A 15,505-nucleotide genomic window follows, 5' to 3' on the forward strand; every position below is an offset into this window, starting at 1 on the left:
TCCCGTGTGTGTTGCTGTGTGCCCCTGTCCCGGTGTGTGTCGCGCTGGTGTTTCTTCATGGCTTTCTTTTCAGTGAAACGCTTCCGCAGTCGAGGCATGGTACGGTTTCTCTCCGGTGTGCGTTAGTATGTGTGTTTTCAGCGTATTTGACTGAGAGAAACTCTTTCGCCAGTAAGTGCAGTGGTACGGTTTCTCCACCTGAGTGTATTAGGCGGTGCCGTATTAAAGATGCACCATGCGAGAACTTCATATCGCAGACGGAGCATTGGAAAGGTTTATCTCCCGTGTGCACCGTCTGGTGACGTTTCATGTAAGACTTCTCAGTGAAGCGTTTGTCGCAATGGGAGCATTGGTAAGGCTTCTCMCCTGTGTGCTTTCGCTCGTGGATTACCAATCTATGCTTTGAATTGAATTCCTGGCCGCAAGTAAGGCACAGGAACGGATTCTTCTCTCTTACTTGCTCGTTTGTTTTTTGATGCTTGGTTCTCTGATGATTTGACAAGGCCTGAAGCACCCTGAAGGTCTTCCCGCAYTCAGGGCAGAGYTGCTGTTTCTCCTCGTGGGTCACCACATGTTTCTTCAGCGCTCCAGATTCCATGAAACCTTTWCRACAGACAGAACAGACGTGCGGCTTCGCTAATTGCTCTCCGTGCTGCGTTTTCTGATGTCTTCTCAAAGCRGAGTGGAAGCCGAAGCTCTTGCCGCAGTCGGCYCAGAGGTGAGGTTTCTCTCCAGTGTGGGTCCGCAGGTGAGTCTCTAACCCTGCCTTAGAAGCCAGCCTCTTCCCACAGTGAGGGCATGGCTCAGAGACCTGTGTTTTGCCTACCTTCTCTCCTTTATGTCTTCTAACATGTGTTCTAAGATTCGAAGAGTCGTTAAATTGCTTCCCGCAAAGGGGGCAAATGAAGGGTTTCTCCCCAGTGTGCATACGAAGGTGCCTTTGATAACTACTTGAGTGAGAGAAGCGTTTGTGGCATTGGGAGCAGCGAAATGGTTTCTCTCCGGTATGCGTTCTCTGGTGGCTTGTCAGCCTTTCCTTTGTTGGGAAATGGCGCTTYCATTCAGGGCATTGGAATTGGTCTCTGTTTAAACGATGCAATTTGGAATGATTTGTTAAGGTAAATAAGGATGCAAAAGTCTTTCCACAATCAGAGCAGAGGTGAGGTTTCTCTTCCGAATGGATGGCTTGATGTTTTTTTAAGTATCCAGAATCTCTAAAGCCTTTCCCACAGACAGAGCACATGTGGGGCTTCGCACTACCTGCTGCGTGAAGTGCCTGATGTCTTTTCAGAGACGACTGAAAAGAGAAACTCTTCCCACAGTCAGCACAGAGGTGAGGTTTCTCTCCAGTGTGGGTTCTTTGATGGGACCTCAAGGCTCCCGGTTGATTAAAGACTTTCCCACAGACTGAACATTCGTGCCGTTTCACTCCTCCGTGCTCTGAATGACTAAGTTTCTGATGTTTYGTCAAGGAGGGACGGAAAGCAAAGCTCTTCCCACAGTCGGGGCAGACGTGAGATTTCTCTACAGTGTGGGTCTTCAGGTGAATCTTTAGTCTTGTCTTGGTTGACAACTTCTTCCCACAGTGAGAACATGGATGAAGGACTGGCTTCTTTACGGTCTCCTCCTGTTCTGAAGAACCAATATTGTTCTCAGAAGGTTTCTCTTTGGAATGTTCTCCGGAGTGAGTTCTTTTATGTGTTTCTTCAAGTTTCCTGGATCATTAAAAGGCTTGCCACAACGAGGGCAAATGTATGGTTTCCCCAGTATGAGTTCTCAGATGCCTCTAAGACTAGACAATTCATTGAATCCCCTCCCGCAGTCAGAGCACTGGTGAGGTTTCTCTCCTGTGTGGGTTACCAGGTGCTCCTCCAAAGCCTTCTTTGTGGGAAACTTCTCCCCACAGTGAGGACACGGTTCACGGTAGAGCCTCTCCACACCCAACTTCTCTCCTCTGGGTGAGCTCTCCTGATGTGTTTCTTCAAGTTTCCTGGATCATTGAACCTTTCTTACAACGAGGGCAAACGTACGGTTTCTCTCCAGTGTGAGTTAGCAGATGTCTCCTAAGACTGGAATGTGTACTGAATGTCTTTCCGCATTCAGAGCATGTGGTTTCAGAAACATGACATTTCTCTCCAGTATGAGTTTTCAGATGCCTGGTAAGGCTGGAAAATGTACTGAATACTCCCCACATTCAGCACATATATTTTTCTGTTTCTCTCCAGTGTGAGTTAGCAGATGTCCGTCCAGAATGTCTTTTGTGGCAAAACTCTTCCCACACTGAGCACAGGGGTGGTTTCTTGAAGGTTTTCTGCCCTGGTGTTTTCCTGCAGTCCATCAGCTGCACAGACACCCTCTTCAGACCCCAAATTAAGGCGCTACCGGGAGAGGCACGACACAGGGTCTTCGTGGGCGACACTTGTCCTAGAAATCACGAAAGAGACTTTATTAATCAGGAGTGGGAAACTCTCTCCTACCTGTCAATGAACTTTGAAGTCTTTCAATTCCTCTCGTCCTCGATTCTCCAACCTCCTCCTCCTCCTCCTCAATAAAGAGAAAAGTCTAAGAGGAAGAACATCCGATATTCTCCCAAAGCCTTTTGCAGAAGTTGTTGAGGAATCAATGAAAGTATTGAGAAAAGAAATACTCACTTTCTGACTGGGAAGATAAATACTAAATATTCACTTTCTGGCTGGGAAAATAAATACTCACTTTTCGACTGGGAAAATAAATACTTTTTGATAGGGAAAATAAATATTCACTTTCTGACAGGGAAAATTAATACTCATCTTTCTGACAGGGAAATGTAATACTCACTTTCTGACAGGGAATGTAATACTCACTTTCTGACTGGGAAATGTAATCTCACTTTCTGACAGGGAAACGTAATACTCACTTTCTGACAGGGAACGTAATACTATCACTTTCTGACAGGGAAACGTAATACTCACTTTCTGACAGGGAAACGAATACTCACTTTCTGACTGGGAACTGTAATACTCACTTTCTGACTGGGAACTGTAATACTCACTTTCTGACAGGGAAACGTAATACTCACTTCTGACAGGGAAACGTAATACTCACTTTCTGACAGGGAAACGTAATACTCACTTTCTGACGGGAAGCGTAATACTCATTTTCTGAGGGAAACGTAATACTCACTTTCTGACAGGGAAACGTAATACTCACTTTCTGACAGGGAAACGTAATATTCACTTTCTGACAGGGAAACGTATACTCACTTTCTGACAGGGAAACGTATACTCACTTTCTGACTGGGAAACGTAATACTCACTTTCTGACAGGGAAACGTAATACTCACTTTCTGACAGGGAAACGTAATACTCACTTTCTGACTGGGAAACGTAATACTCACTTTCTGACAGGGAAACGTAATACTCACTTTCTGACTGGGAATGTAATACTCACTTTCTGACAGGGAAACGTAATCCTCACTTTCTGACAGGGAAACGTAATACTCACTTCTGACTGGGAAACGTAATACTCACTCTGACAGGGAACGTAATACTCACTTTCTGACAGGGAAACGTAATACTCACTTTTCTGACAGGGAAACGTAATACTCACTTTCTGACAGGGAAACGTAATACTCACCTTCTGACAGGGAAACGTAATACTCACTTTCTGACAGGGAAACGTAATATCACTTTCTGACTGGGAACGTAATACTCACTTTCTGACAGGGAAACGTAATACTCACCTTCTGACAGGGAAACGTAATACTCACTTTCTGACAGGGAAACGTAATACTCACTTTCTGACTGGGAAATAAATATTCACCTTCTGCTCTGGTGTGTGCTCTCTGGGGATAACTCCACCTCCAGCCCATCGCAAACCATCCAATCCCTGACCTCCCTGTCCAATTCCTCATCGCAGTCTGCAGCATCACAATCATCGGACTGGCTGGGACTCATGGACTCCGCCTCCAGCCCATTGCTAGGCAACCAATCCGTGTCCCCTGCGTCACAGTCTGCAGCGTATCATCATCAGATTGGCTGGGACTCATGGGCTCCACCTCCAACCTGTTGCTAGGTAACCCAGCCCCTCCCTCTCCATTCCATTCTTTCATGCCGTCTACAGGATCTCATCATCGGCTTTGCTGGGACTCGCGGGTGCACCACTACCATCCTCCTGTATCCTCCTGATGTCGTCTTTCAGTCGGACCAACCAAGACATTCCCTGCTCCTCTGATTTCATTGAATCCGTATTGTCCCACATTTCCTCCATGACTTTACGCCTTAATAGCGATGATCCATGCCTTTAACTTTGGATTCATCTTGGCCATAACGTTCACAAAGGGAGCGTAAATTGTCCTCAGTTAAATTCCATAAAGTCTTTTCGATTTCATCCATCAATGTTCCTTCTTTGACTCATATTGTCTGTTGAGTTAGAACGTTTCTTGGTAAAAACAGCAATAATAACACCTAGCTATTGAATGGAGCTGTCGCAAGTTTGAGGGCTCTCCTCCCGCTGGGCACAGACGTCAATTCAAGGTCTATTCCATGTGGTTCAAAGTAATTTAATTAAAATGATGTGAAAACAACACCGATTCAATCAGTGTGTGCCAAGTGGGCTGTGTTTATTCACAAGTCTTCTAGAACTGGAGTCTCATAACATCAGATCTTGTATGGTCACCTGTGTACATAGGAGGATATGGAGTGAAACAAAAACTGCTTCTACCATTCAATATCTACATGTATAGTCCGATTCTATTTTTGTCAAGTGTGTCAAATATATACCTTTTGTATAATGAATTTGTATTTTTACTTATAGAACAATATCAGTGACACATTTATTTACCGATTTAATAACATTTCAATGTTCCCATGAGGGGTTTTATTTTGAGGATCCAACCCGGAAGCATTATTCCGCTAGCTAACAAGCTAAGAAAAGAGGAACAGAAAGTACAACAGTAACTAATTGATTATACACAGCTACAATCGATCTGCATGCAGCTACCAGTCAGCAGAAAACAATACTTGTATTGTTATATCGACTCAATTTGAGCACAGCTTCAAATGAGTTAGGAGGAGCAATTAGCTAGCTAACGTTACCAAGCTAAAACAGCAGCTAAGCAGAGCAGGTAGCTAGCCTAGCTAACGGTTATGCAAACCTATCAACTAATAACAACGTTTAGAGGACCTTTATGACTGTTGGTAGATACCTAATACTTAACTTACCAGCTCGATTAAAGAAAAAATATTCCCTGTATTTAGCAGTGTACTATTAGCTAGCTAGCTTTTCAAACGCGACCTGTTCACGTTCGAGGAGAAAAGAAACAAAGGGGCGGGCCCAACAAAAAGTACGGAGGCTGAGAAAGGACTTGACATGAGAGAGAGCAGTGGTTCTCAACCAGGGGTACTAGGACCCCTGGGGGTACTCGGCCCATCCACAGGGGGTACTTGAGAAGATTCATGAGACCATAGGCTTTCTGTTAAAAGGCAAAGCAAAATTCGTTGGTGGTACAGTAACCGAAAAAGGTTGGGAACCACTGGCATAATGAGTGAGAGGTTAGAGAGAGTGAGAAGCTATCCTCATCGAGGACATGGATACACGTTATATTGCATCATAGCTAAATAAAAAGTAACATTACTCAATATACGTACAAATGAATTAATGTGTATTTTATTAACCCCTTGCCCATGTAATGACACAGCACAGTGACAAAGAGGAGTGTTCATTGGTTTCCTTGTGATTTTCACTAGTTTGTTTACAATGGTTATGATTGAGCAATTTACCAAAACCGGCAGATGAATGCAAACTTTAAAGCAATTTACCAAAACCGGCAGATGAATGCAAACTTTAAACGGTTAAGGTCCATCCATTTTTGGACTAATTTATTCTATATACCCATTGATCCTTGAAGAAAATAACTTCTAAATACCTCATGAGTTTTAGTTCAACTATCGTACCCTATCAAAACCCCAAATACACATCTTGTTTTACTCCATTGTTTGTAAACAAACAAACACTGTATAGCYTCAAAACATKATTAMAACTCTAATTTTGATATCATGAATGGTGAGTTCTTGCGTCTATAGCGATGTCTATCAATTTGACAGTGGCTACATTTCTCCAAACCTTATCCCTCAGCTTGTTACCATAACAATGACAGGGTGCCCACTTTGTTATTGTTTGAACTGCAGATTGCCCTATAGCCCTTTCCTGCAGTCAAATTACTTAGTGGCCTCATGCGGGAAATGTTATTCATATTTTTCCTAATTACATAATTAATAAATATTTATATATATTTTTTAAACAGCAGAAAATCTGGTGTTTCTATGTCAAACGGTTTTGTTATATTTCAGTCTTCTGTGATGTGTATATATATATAATTGAGTCCATGTTTCTATCCACTTGAAACCACTTTCGCTTCCAGAGGATTCATCTATACAGCTAAATATATAAAAATAAACTTCACTTTCAAGATCGGGAAATGTTCCCGAGGTCAAATTCATGACTTTTTATTCAAACCAGACTTAACACTGGGGCCAAGCGGAGAAAAAACATTATATATAAAAAAAAAAAGCATGTTTATTTTGAAACATTTACAAACCTTCAGATCAAAATCAAACTTTAGATTTACAAATGTTTCAGACATAGCAACTTCCCCCTCCAATTAAAATATAGAACCGAGACTCCTGGAGGAGCCTGGGTAACAGTCTGTTTAGATATGTTCTATCATTCCACTCTTTGGGAGATTCTCAATGAGGAGAGTGTCAATTTGTTAGTAGGCGATACAAATGAGTCTTCTCCCCTCCTCGATGTCCTACTTCGGCAGAGGATGAACAAGAGTATCCTCGAAGTGACACACGCGGAAGTTTTCTAAACTGTGCCACGCCCCCTTTTGAATCAGCTGTTTTCTCGCAGGAGAAAAGCATGCAAACGATATGCTACTTATCCCTTTATCTATAAAATGTCTTTCACAACTATCTACAGTGCATTCGGAAAGTATTCAGACCCCTTGACTTTTTCCACATTTTGTTACGTTACAGCCTTATTCCAAAATGTATTAAATTGTTCCCCCCCCCTCACCAATTTACACACAATACCCCATAATGACAAAGCAAAAACAGGTTTTAAGACATTTTAACAAATTGATTTAAAAAAATAAAATAAATGAATAATCACCACATTTACATAAGTATTCAGATCCTTTACTCAGTACTTTGTTGAAGCACCTTTGGCAGTGATTACAGCCTCGAGTCTTCTTGGGTATGACGCTATAAGTTTGGCACACCTGTATTTGGGAAGTTTCTCCAATTCTTCTCTGCAGATCCTCTCAAGCTCTGACAGGTTGGATGGGGAGCATCGCTGCTCCAGAGATGTTCAATCTGGTTCAAGTCCGGGCTCTGGCTGGGCCACTCAAGGACATTCAGAAACTTGTCCCGAAGCCACTCCTGCGTTGTCTTGGCTGTGTGCTTAGGGTCGTTGTCCTGTTGGAARGTGAACGTTGACCCCAGTCTGAGCTCCAGAGCACTCAGGAGCAGGTTTTCATCAAGGATCTCTCTGTACTTTGCCTCGATTCTGACTAGTCTACCAGTCCCTGCCGCTGAAAAACTTGCCCACAGCATGATGCTGCCACCCCCACGCTTCACCGTAGGGATGGTGCCAGGTTTCTTCCAGACGTAACGCTTGCCATTTAGGCCAAAGAGTTCATTCTTGGTTTCATCTGGTTTCATCAGACAATAGAATCTCGTTTCTCACGGTCCGAGTCTTTAGGTGCCTTTTACTGAGGAGCGGCTTCCGTCTGACCTCTCCACCATAAAGGCCTGATTTAGCAGAGTGCTGCAGAGATGGTTGTCCTTCTGGAAGTTTCTCCCATCTTCCACAGAGGAACTCTGGAGTTCTGTCAGAGTGACCATCAGGTTCTTGGTCACCTCCCTGACCAACGCCCATCTCCCCCGATTCCTCAGTTTGGCTGGGCGGCCAGTTTAAGAAGAGTCTTGGTGGTTCCAAACTTCTTCCATTTAAGAATAATGGAGGCCACTGTGTTCTTGGGGACCTTCAGTGCTGCAGACATTTTTTGGTACCCTTCCCCAACACCTTGTGAACCACAGGTGGACTCCAATCAAGTTGTTGAAACATCTCAAGGATGATCAATGGAAACAGGAGCACCTGAGCTCAATTTAGCAAAGGGTCTTAATATGTATGTAAATACTGTATTTCTGTTTTTGCTTTGTCAATATGGGGTATTGTGTGTAATTGAGGAAAACAATAAATGTAATAAATTTCTTAAAACGTAACAAAATGTGGAGAAAGTCAAGGGGTCTGAATACTTTCCGAATGCACTGTATATGCTTATAATACCAGTAAAATTACATGTACTGAATGATATTGTGAAACATATTGAAGATAACAGGCAGACTGTAAATAATGATATGGATTTGAAAGGATCTTTGTACTTGCACAGACAACAAGATCCTGTAACAATATTTCTCCATTGTCCCATTATCACTAGTTTTGACTATACCATTCCTTTAATGGGCAACTCAACCACCTGTAGAGCATATTTTTTGAAGAGTTCTTTAAATTATAAACAACAACATATTAGTAATTTAATCACTCTTAAATTACATTAAAACCTTGTAATTTCCCATTTTATACACAATTAGTACAAAAACATTTGTGGTAAATGAGGTTTGGTTTTGCTCACGTTCACTTCCTGGTTTTCAACCATCTTTGAATGGGTTTTTAAAATGTGAGTTTGATAAATAGCAGTGTTTGAGATGATAAAATATGGCAAACAAAATGAATATGTTTAATTTCATGAAGAATTTGCTGTTCAAATTAGCTCAACTGCAGGATTGAGCTGCCTGTCAAACGGTTTTAAATCCCTAGCAACAATGAATGCGGTTTCCAGTTTGCAAATAGTCCCGTGTAGTTCCCTGAGAGTCGTTGCGGCGTCGGCTTGGGAGGGAATATACACGGCAGTGACGACGACCAAATAAAACCATTTTAGTGAAGTAATGCGGTCGGCATATGATGGTGAAGTATTTCAGATCCGGAGAACAGAAGGACTTGAGTTCCTGCACATTACCACAATCACACCATGAGTTGTTCATCATGAAACAAACCCTTCCGCCTCACTTTAATAAGGGAACACTCATTTCATATGTACATACGGTATTCTATTCAACTATTGCTGTACATATACTATTCATCCTACGAATTCTAGATATACAGAATATTCTTCTACATTCTTCCATAATGTCTATACATCCATCACATATACATCTTTCTCTTTAGATTCATGTGTATTACTGTTCACCAATCATCTCAGGCAACGGGCACCAACCACACCAGAGTAGGGTCCCTGTTAAAGGAGTCATCTCAGGCAACGGGCACCAACCACACCAGAGTAGAGTCCCTGTTAAAGGAGTCATCTCAGGCAACGGGCACCAACCAACCAGAGTAGGGTCCCTGTTAAAGGAGTCATCTCAGGCAACGGGCACCAACCACACCAGAGTAGGGTCCCTGTTAAAGGAATCATCTCAGGCAACGGGCACCAACCACACCAGAGTAGGGTCCCTGTTAAAGGAATCATCTCAGGCAACGGGCACCAACCACACCAGAGTAGGGTCCCTGTTAAAGGAATCATCTCAGGCAACGGGCACCAACCACACCAAGTAGGTCCCTGTTAAAGGAATCATCTCAGGCAACGGGCACCAACCACACCAGAGAGGGTCCCTGTAAAGGAATCATCTCAGGCAACGGGCACCAACCACACCAGAGTAGGGTCCCTGTTAAAGGAATCATCTCAGGCAACGGGCACCAACCACACCAGAGTAGGGTCCCTGTTAAAGGAATCATCCAGGCAACGGGCTCCAACCACACCAGAGTAGGGTCCCTGTTAAAGGAGTCATCTCAGGCAACGGGCACCAACCACACCAGAGTAGGGTCCCTGTTAAGGAATCATCTCAGGCAACGGGCACCAACCACACCAGAGTAGGGTCCCTGTTAAAGGAATCATCTCAGGCAACGGGCACACCACACCAGAGTAGGGTCCCTGTTAAAGGAATCATCTCAGGCAACGGGCACCAACCACACCAGAGTAGGGTCCCTTTAAAGGAATCATCTCAGGCAACGGGCACCAACCAGAGTAGGGTCCCTGTTAAAGGAATCATACTCAGGCAACGGGCTCCAACCACACCAGAGTAGGGTCCCTGTTAAAGGAGTCATCTCAGGCAACAGCACCAACCACACAAGTAGTAGGTCCCTGTTAAAGGAATCATCTCAGGCAACGGGCTCCAACCACACCAGAGTAGGGTCCCTGTTAAAGGAGTCATCTCAGGCAACGGGCACCAACCACCAGAGTAGGGTCCCTGTTAAAGGAGTCATCTCAGGCAACGGGCACCAACCACACCAGAGTAGGGTCCCTGTTAAAGGAATCATCTCAGGCAACGGGCACCAACCACACCAGAGTAGGGTCCCTGTGTAAAGGAGTCATCTCAGGCAACGGCACCAGCCACACCAGAGTAGGGTCCCTGTTAAAGGAATCATCTCAGGCAACGGGCACCAAACCACACCAGAGTAGGTCCCTTAAAGGAATCATCTCAGGCAACGGGCACCAACCACACCAGAGTAGGGTCCCTGTTAAAGGAATCATCTCAGGCAACGGGCCCAACCACACCAGAGTAGAGTCCCTGTTAAAGAATCATCTCAGGCAACAGGCACCAACCACACCAGAGTAGGGTCCCTGTTAAAGGAATCACTCCGGGGTGTCTTTGGCAGTTGAGGCTGAATACCTCAAGAAAATAATCTGAAGTTCAAAGCACGTTACTTGGGAATTTGCGATGGTTGCGAGTCCTTGTGCAATTTTCTTCTGTTCTTCAGAAATACAATGAATCAGAACCAGCCCACTTCTGGCAGCTGGCCGCATAGATTAGACGTAACATAGTGAACGTAAATCAGGGGACACTCAAATTAGTATGATTTGGTATGGTTACAGGCAAAAATGTACACAAACATCTAGCAACTCAAAGGTTGCGTGTTCGAATTTCATCACAGACAACTTCAGCATTTTAGCAACATTGCAACTACTTTACTTTTTAGCTACTTTGCATGTTACCTAACCATTACCTTTTAACCTAACCCTTTAAGTGTATACACATATTGTGCAAATTAACATTCATAACATATTGTACTAATTTCCATTCCTAACATATAAGAAATGGATAACGGACATCCACAAATTAATATGTACCATATCATACTAATTGGACTGTTTCCATTTACTATGTTACGTCTACCCATGAGTCCAGGTTGATCTGGTCACTCTGACTCCACTGTTCATGTACAACAGGGATGGGCAACTGCGCCCATCAATTTCCAAAACAAATGTTTTTTACATTTATTTTGTAAGATTGTTTTGGGGGGGGCTCATCGGGGTATCAACTTCCTGTTGAGAGTTAGAATAGTAGATACACAGGTGACATTTGGATATTAATAAAACTCAGCAGTTTTTCTCTTGTTATGTCGTCCCTCAACTAGCCCATGTCAGCTAACATTTTAGATCTGTAATTAGTCTAACCAGCTATCTAAACTTCTTGTAATCGTGGGTGAATTACCGACCGCTGGGACCCCCATTGATTTGTTAGTCACTCACATATTATATTAAAAACAGCAAACATTTCTCTCCACCCTATGGTAAAATGTGTAGAAGGAAATTTGCTGTAAAACGGCAAGTGGCTTTTCTGTCCCAAGCAAAATGTGTAGAATTCCATGGAATTATATATCAAAGTGCAAAATCTTCTCTCTGTCCCATGTCAAAATGTGTTAGAATTGCAGCCAACTTACTTTTAAAACTGCAACATTTGATCTCCTCTGTCAAAGGGAAGGGTGGGAGGGGGGGGGGGGTATGGATGTGTTGGTTGCAGACCCTTGAGCCACTGTGAACCCCTCATGATGTTCAATTGTTGTGGCCCCCACCCAAGCAGCCCAGAACATCATTACATACAGTCTCCAATCTTTTGTATATGAATATTTTGTACTTCCAAAGATGGTGGATAAATAAGATAGTTTATTTAGGCCATTTACTACAAAAAAAATATTCAAGGTTCCGGTCAGTGTGCATTCCCTCTCTCGCGTGAGCTCATGGCTATGGCACGCTCTGGTCGACTTATTGTCATTTACCGTTAAAAAACTTGCCTGCCCAGAAGAAATTAGGCAGTGAAATGTCTCGCTCTGGGGCACCCCATATATTTTTTTATTAAGGAATGTTATCTGGGAGATTCGATTACTGCCACACTGTATCAGTCTCTCTACTGACTCCACACTGTATCAGTCTCTCTCCTACTGACCACACTGTATCAGTCTCTCTCCTACTGACCACACTGTGTCAGTCTCTCTACTACTGACCACACTGTATCAGTCTCTCTACTACTGACCACACTGTATCAGTCTCTCTATACTGGACCACACTGTATCAGTCTCTCTCCTACTGACCACACTGTATCAGTCTCTCTCCTACTGACCACACTGTATCAGTCTCTCTCCTACTGACCACACTGTATCAGTCTCTCTCCTACTGACCACACTGTATCAGTCTCTCTCCTACTGACCACACTGTATCAGTCTCTCTCCTACTTGACCACACTGTATCAGTCTCTCTACTACTGACACACACTGTATCAGTCTCTCTACTACTGACCACACTGTATCAGTCTCTCTACTACTGCCACACTGTATCAGTCCTCACACTGACCACACTGTATCAGTCTCTCTATACTGACCACACTGTATCAGTCTCTACTACTGACCACACTGTATCAGTCTCTTACTACTGACCACACTGTATCAGTCTCTCTACTACTGACCACACTGTATCAGTCTCTCTCCCACCTCAGCTATCACTACTGAATACTCAGTCTCTTACTACTGACCACACTGTATCAGTTCTCTCTACTACGACCCACACTGTATCAGTCTCTCTCACTGACCACACTGTATCAGTCCTCTACTACTGACCACACTGTATCAGTCTCTCTCCTACTGACCACACTGTATCAGTCTCTACTACTGACCACACTGTATCAGTCTCTCCCTACTGGCCACACTGTATCAGTCTCTTCTATCTACTGACCACACTGTATGCAGTCTCTACTACTGACACCACACTGTATCAGTCTCTCTACTACTGACCACACTGTATCAGTCTCTCTACTGACCACACTGTATCAGTCTCTCTCCTACTGACCCACTGTATCAGTCTCTACTACTGACCACACTGTATCAGTCTCTCTCCTACTGGCCACACTGTATCGTGTCTCTCTCCTACTGACCACACTGTATCAGTCTCTTACTACTGACCACACTGTATCAGCTCTCTACTACTGACCACCACTGTATCAGTCCTCTACTACTGACCACACTGTATCAGGTCTCTCTCTACTACTGACCAACTGATCAGTCTCTCTACTACTGACCACACTGTATCAGTCTCTACCTACTACTGACCACACGTGTATCAGTCTCTCCCTACTGACCACACTGTATCAGTTCTCTTACTACTGACACACTGTATCAGTCTCCTCTACTACTGGCCCACACTTGTATTCAGTCTCTCTCCTACTGACCACACTGTATCAGTTCTCTTACTACTGAACCACACTGTTCAGTCTCTCTCTACTCTGACCACACTGTATCAGTCTCTCTCCTACCTACTGACCACACCTGTAGTCAGTCTCTCTACTACTGACCACACTTATCAGTTCTCTACTACTGGCCACACTGTATCAGTCTCTCTACTACTGACCACACTGTATCAGTCTCTCTACTACTGACCACACTGTCATCAGTCTCTCTACTACTGACCACACTGTCAGTCTCTCTACTACTGACCACACTGTATCAGTCTCTCTCCTACTGACCACCACTGTATCAGAACATGCTCCACTCTCTCTGTTTCCTTGGCAGTAATCCCACCTTCCTTGGATGCTTTCCTATCACATGTAAAGAGGTGCGAGAGGAGAAAACTAATGAAGATTGTCCTCATTGAGGACATGGACGGCACTGCCTCGCTACATAAAACCTAAACACTCAATAGGATGATTGTTGCGTGATATACACGTACACATGAAATGATTCTGTTTTACCCACGCTGGTAAACGCCCATGTCATGATGTACAGCTCAAGAAAGGATGGTCAGTTTGCTTGGTGATTTCACTAGTTTGGTTAGAATGTTTATGTTATTGATTGAGCAATTTGGCCAAAACCAGCACATTAATGCACGCTTTAAAGCAATTTGCCAAAAACTCAGCAGAATGAATGCAATAGTATTATTGTAATGTCAATATATAAATCCATTGTCTCTGATCCACTTGAGGACCACTTTAGCTTCCAGATTAACTCTTTGGGCTTGGGGGCAGTATTTTGACGTCTGGGTGGGACAAGCGGTGCCCAAAGTTAAACTGCCTGTACTTCAGGCCCAGGAAGCTAGGATATGCATACGAATTAGATTTGGATAGATTTGGATAGAAACACTCTAAAGTTTCCAAAACCTGGTAAAATGTTCTGAGTATACAGAACTGATATGGCAGGTGAAAACTGAGGAAAATCCATCCAGGAAGTGGGATTATTTTGATGTGGGTGGTTTTCAATTGAATGCCTATTGAGTGATCTAAGGGTTAGGACCCAGATGCATTCCTATGGCTTCGCACTAGATGTCAACAGCTTTAGACATTGTCAGGTCTTGTTTTTCTTGAAACATGAAGAGATGGAGACCTTCTTGTCAGTTGGACTGAGGAACGCATGCAGTTTTGCGTGCGTGATCGTTGTTTTTCCTTTCTATTGAAATACGCCATTGTACAGTTGAATTCTATCGATTATTTGGACAATTGACAATCCTGAGATTACTTATAAAACATCCGTATTGACGTGTTTCGACGATACTTTACCACTCTGGTACGGTCATAGGAATGTATTCGTCTGCATGTTTGAGCCGCCTTTGAGCCAGTTGGGATTACTGAACAAAACCGCCGCCAACAAAATAGAGTTTTTGGGATATAAAGAGGAGACCTTATCAAACAAAACAAACATTTATTGTGTAGCTGCGGACCAGTCGGTAGCTATTTCTGACTTTCGTGACTACTCTACGTTGGTTGGAAAATGTTTGTATGCTTTTGTAAGCGGGTGCTGTCCTAAGATAATCGCTTTTGGTATGCTTTCGCCATAAAGCCTTTTTGAAATCTGACAAAGCGGCTGGAATTAACAAGAAGTTAATCTTTAAGCCGTGTATAACACTTGTATTTTTATGAATGTTTATTATGACTATTTTCTGTATTTGAATTTGTGCGCTCTGCAATTTCACCGGATGTTGTCGAGTGGGGTCGGCTAGCAGCACGCCTGCGCCAGAGAGGTTAATCTATACAGCTACAAAAATAAACATCACCATCAAGACAGAAAATGTTCTGAGCTCAAATCTATGACTGTCTCATTATTTTTAAAAAGCACATGTTTATTTTTAAAACACATTCTCAAACCT

General features: G+C 43.3%; 1 protein-coding gene and 1 pseudogene across 1 annotated transcript; both read right to left on the reverse strand.

Moving 5' to 3' along the window:
* On the reverse strand, positions 1–1,720 carry LOC112078159 (zinc finger protein 84-like; the record flags this gene model as incomplete). The annotated part of the gene is made up of 1 exon (XM_024144473.2): positions 1–1,720. A coding segment is annotated over one exon (1,665 nt), but the record flags the coding sequence as incomplete, so codon positions are not given.
* A 372-nt stretch (positions 1,721–2,092) lies between these two features.
* Positions 2,093–4,376, reverse strand: LOC112078157 (uncharacterized; annotated as a pseudogene).
* Positions 4,377–15,505: the final 11,129 nt, after the last annotated feature.

Source organism: Salvelinus sp. IW2-2015, unplaced genomic scaffold (genome assembly GCF_002910315.2).
Source record: "Salvelinus sp. IW2-2015 unplaced genomic scaffold, ASM291031v2 Un_scaffold5325, whole genome shotgun sequence".
NCBI classification, from domain to species: domain Eukaryota; kingdom Metazoa; phylum Chordata; class Actinopteri; order Salmoniformes; family Salmonidae; genus Salvelinus; species Salvelinus sp. IW2-2015.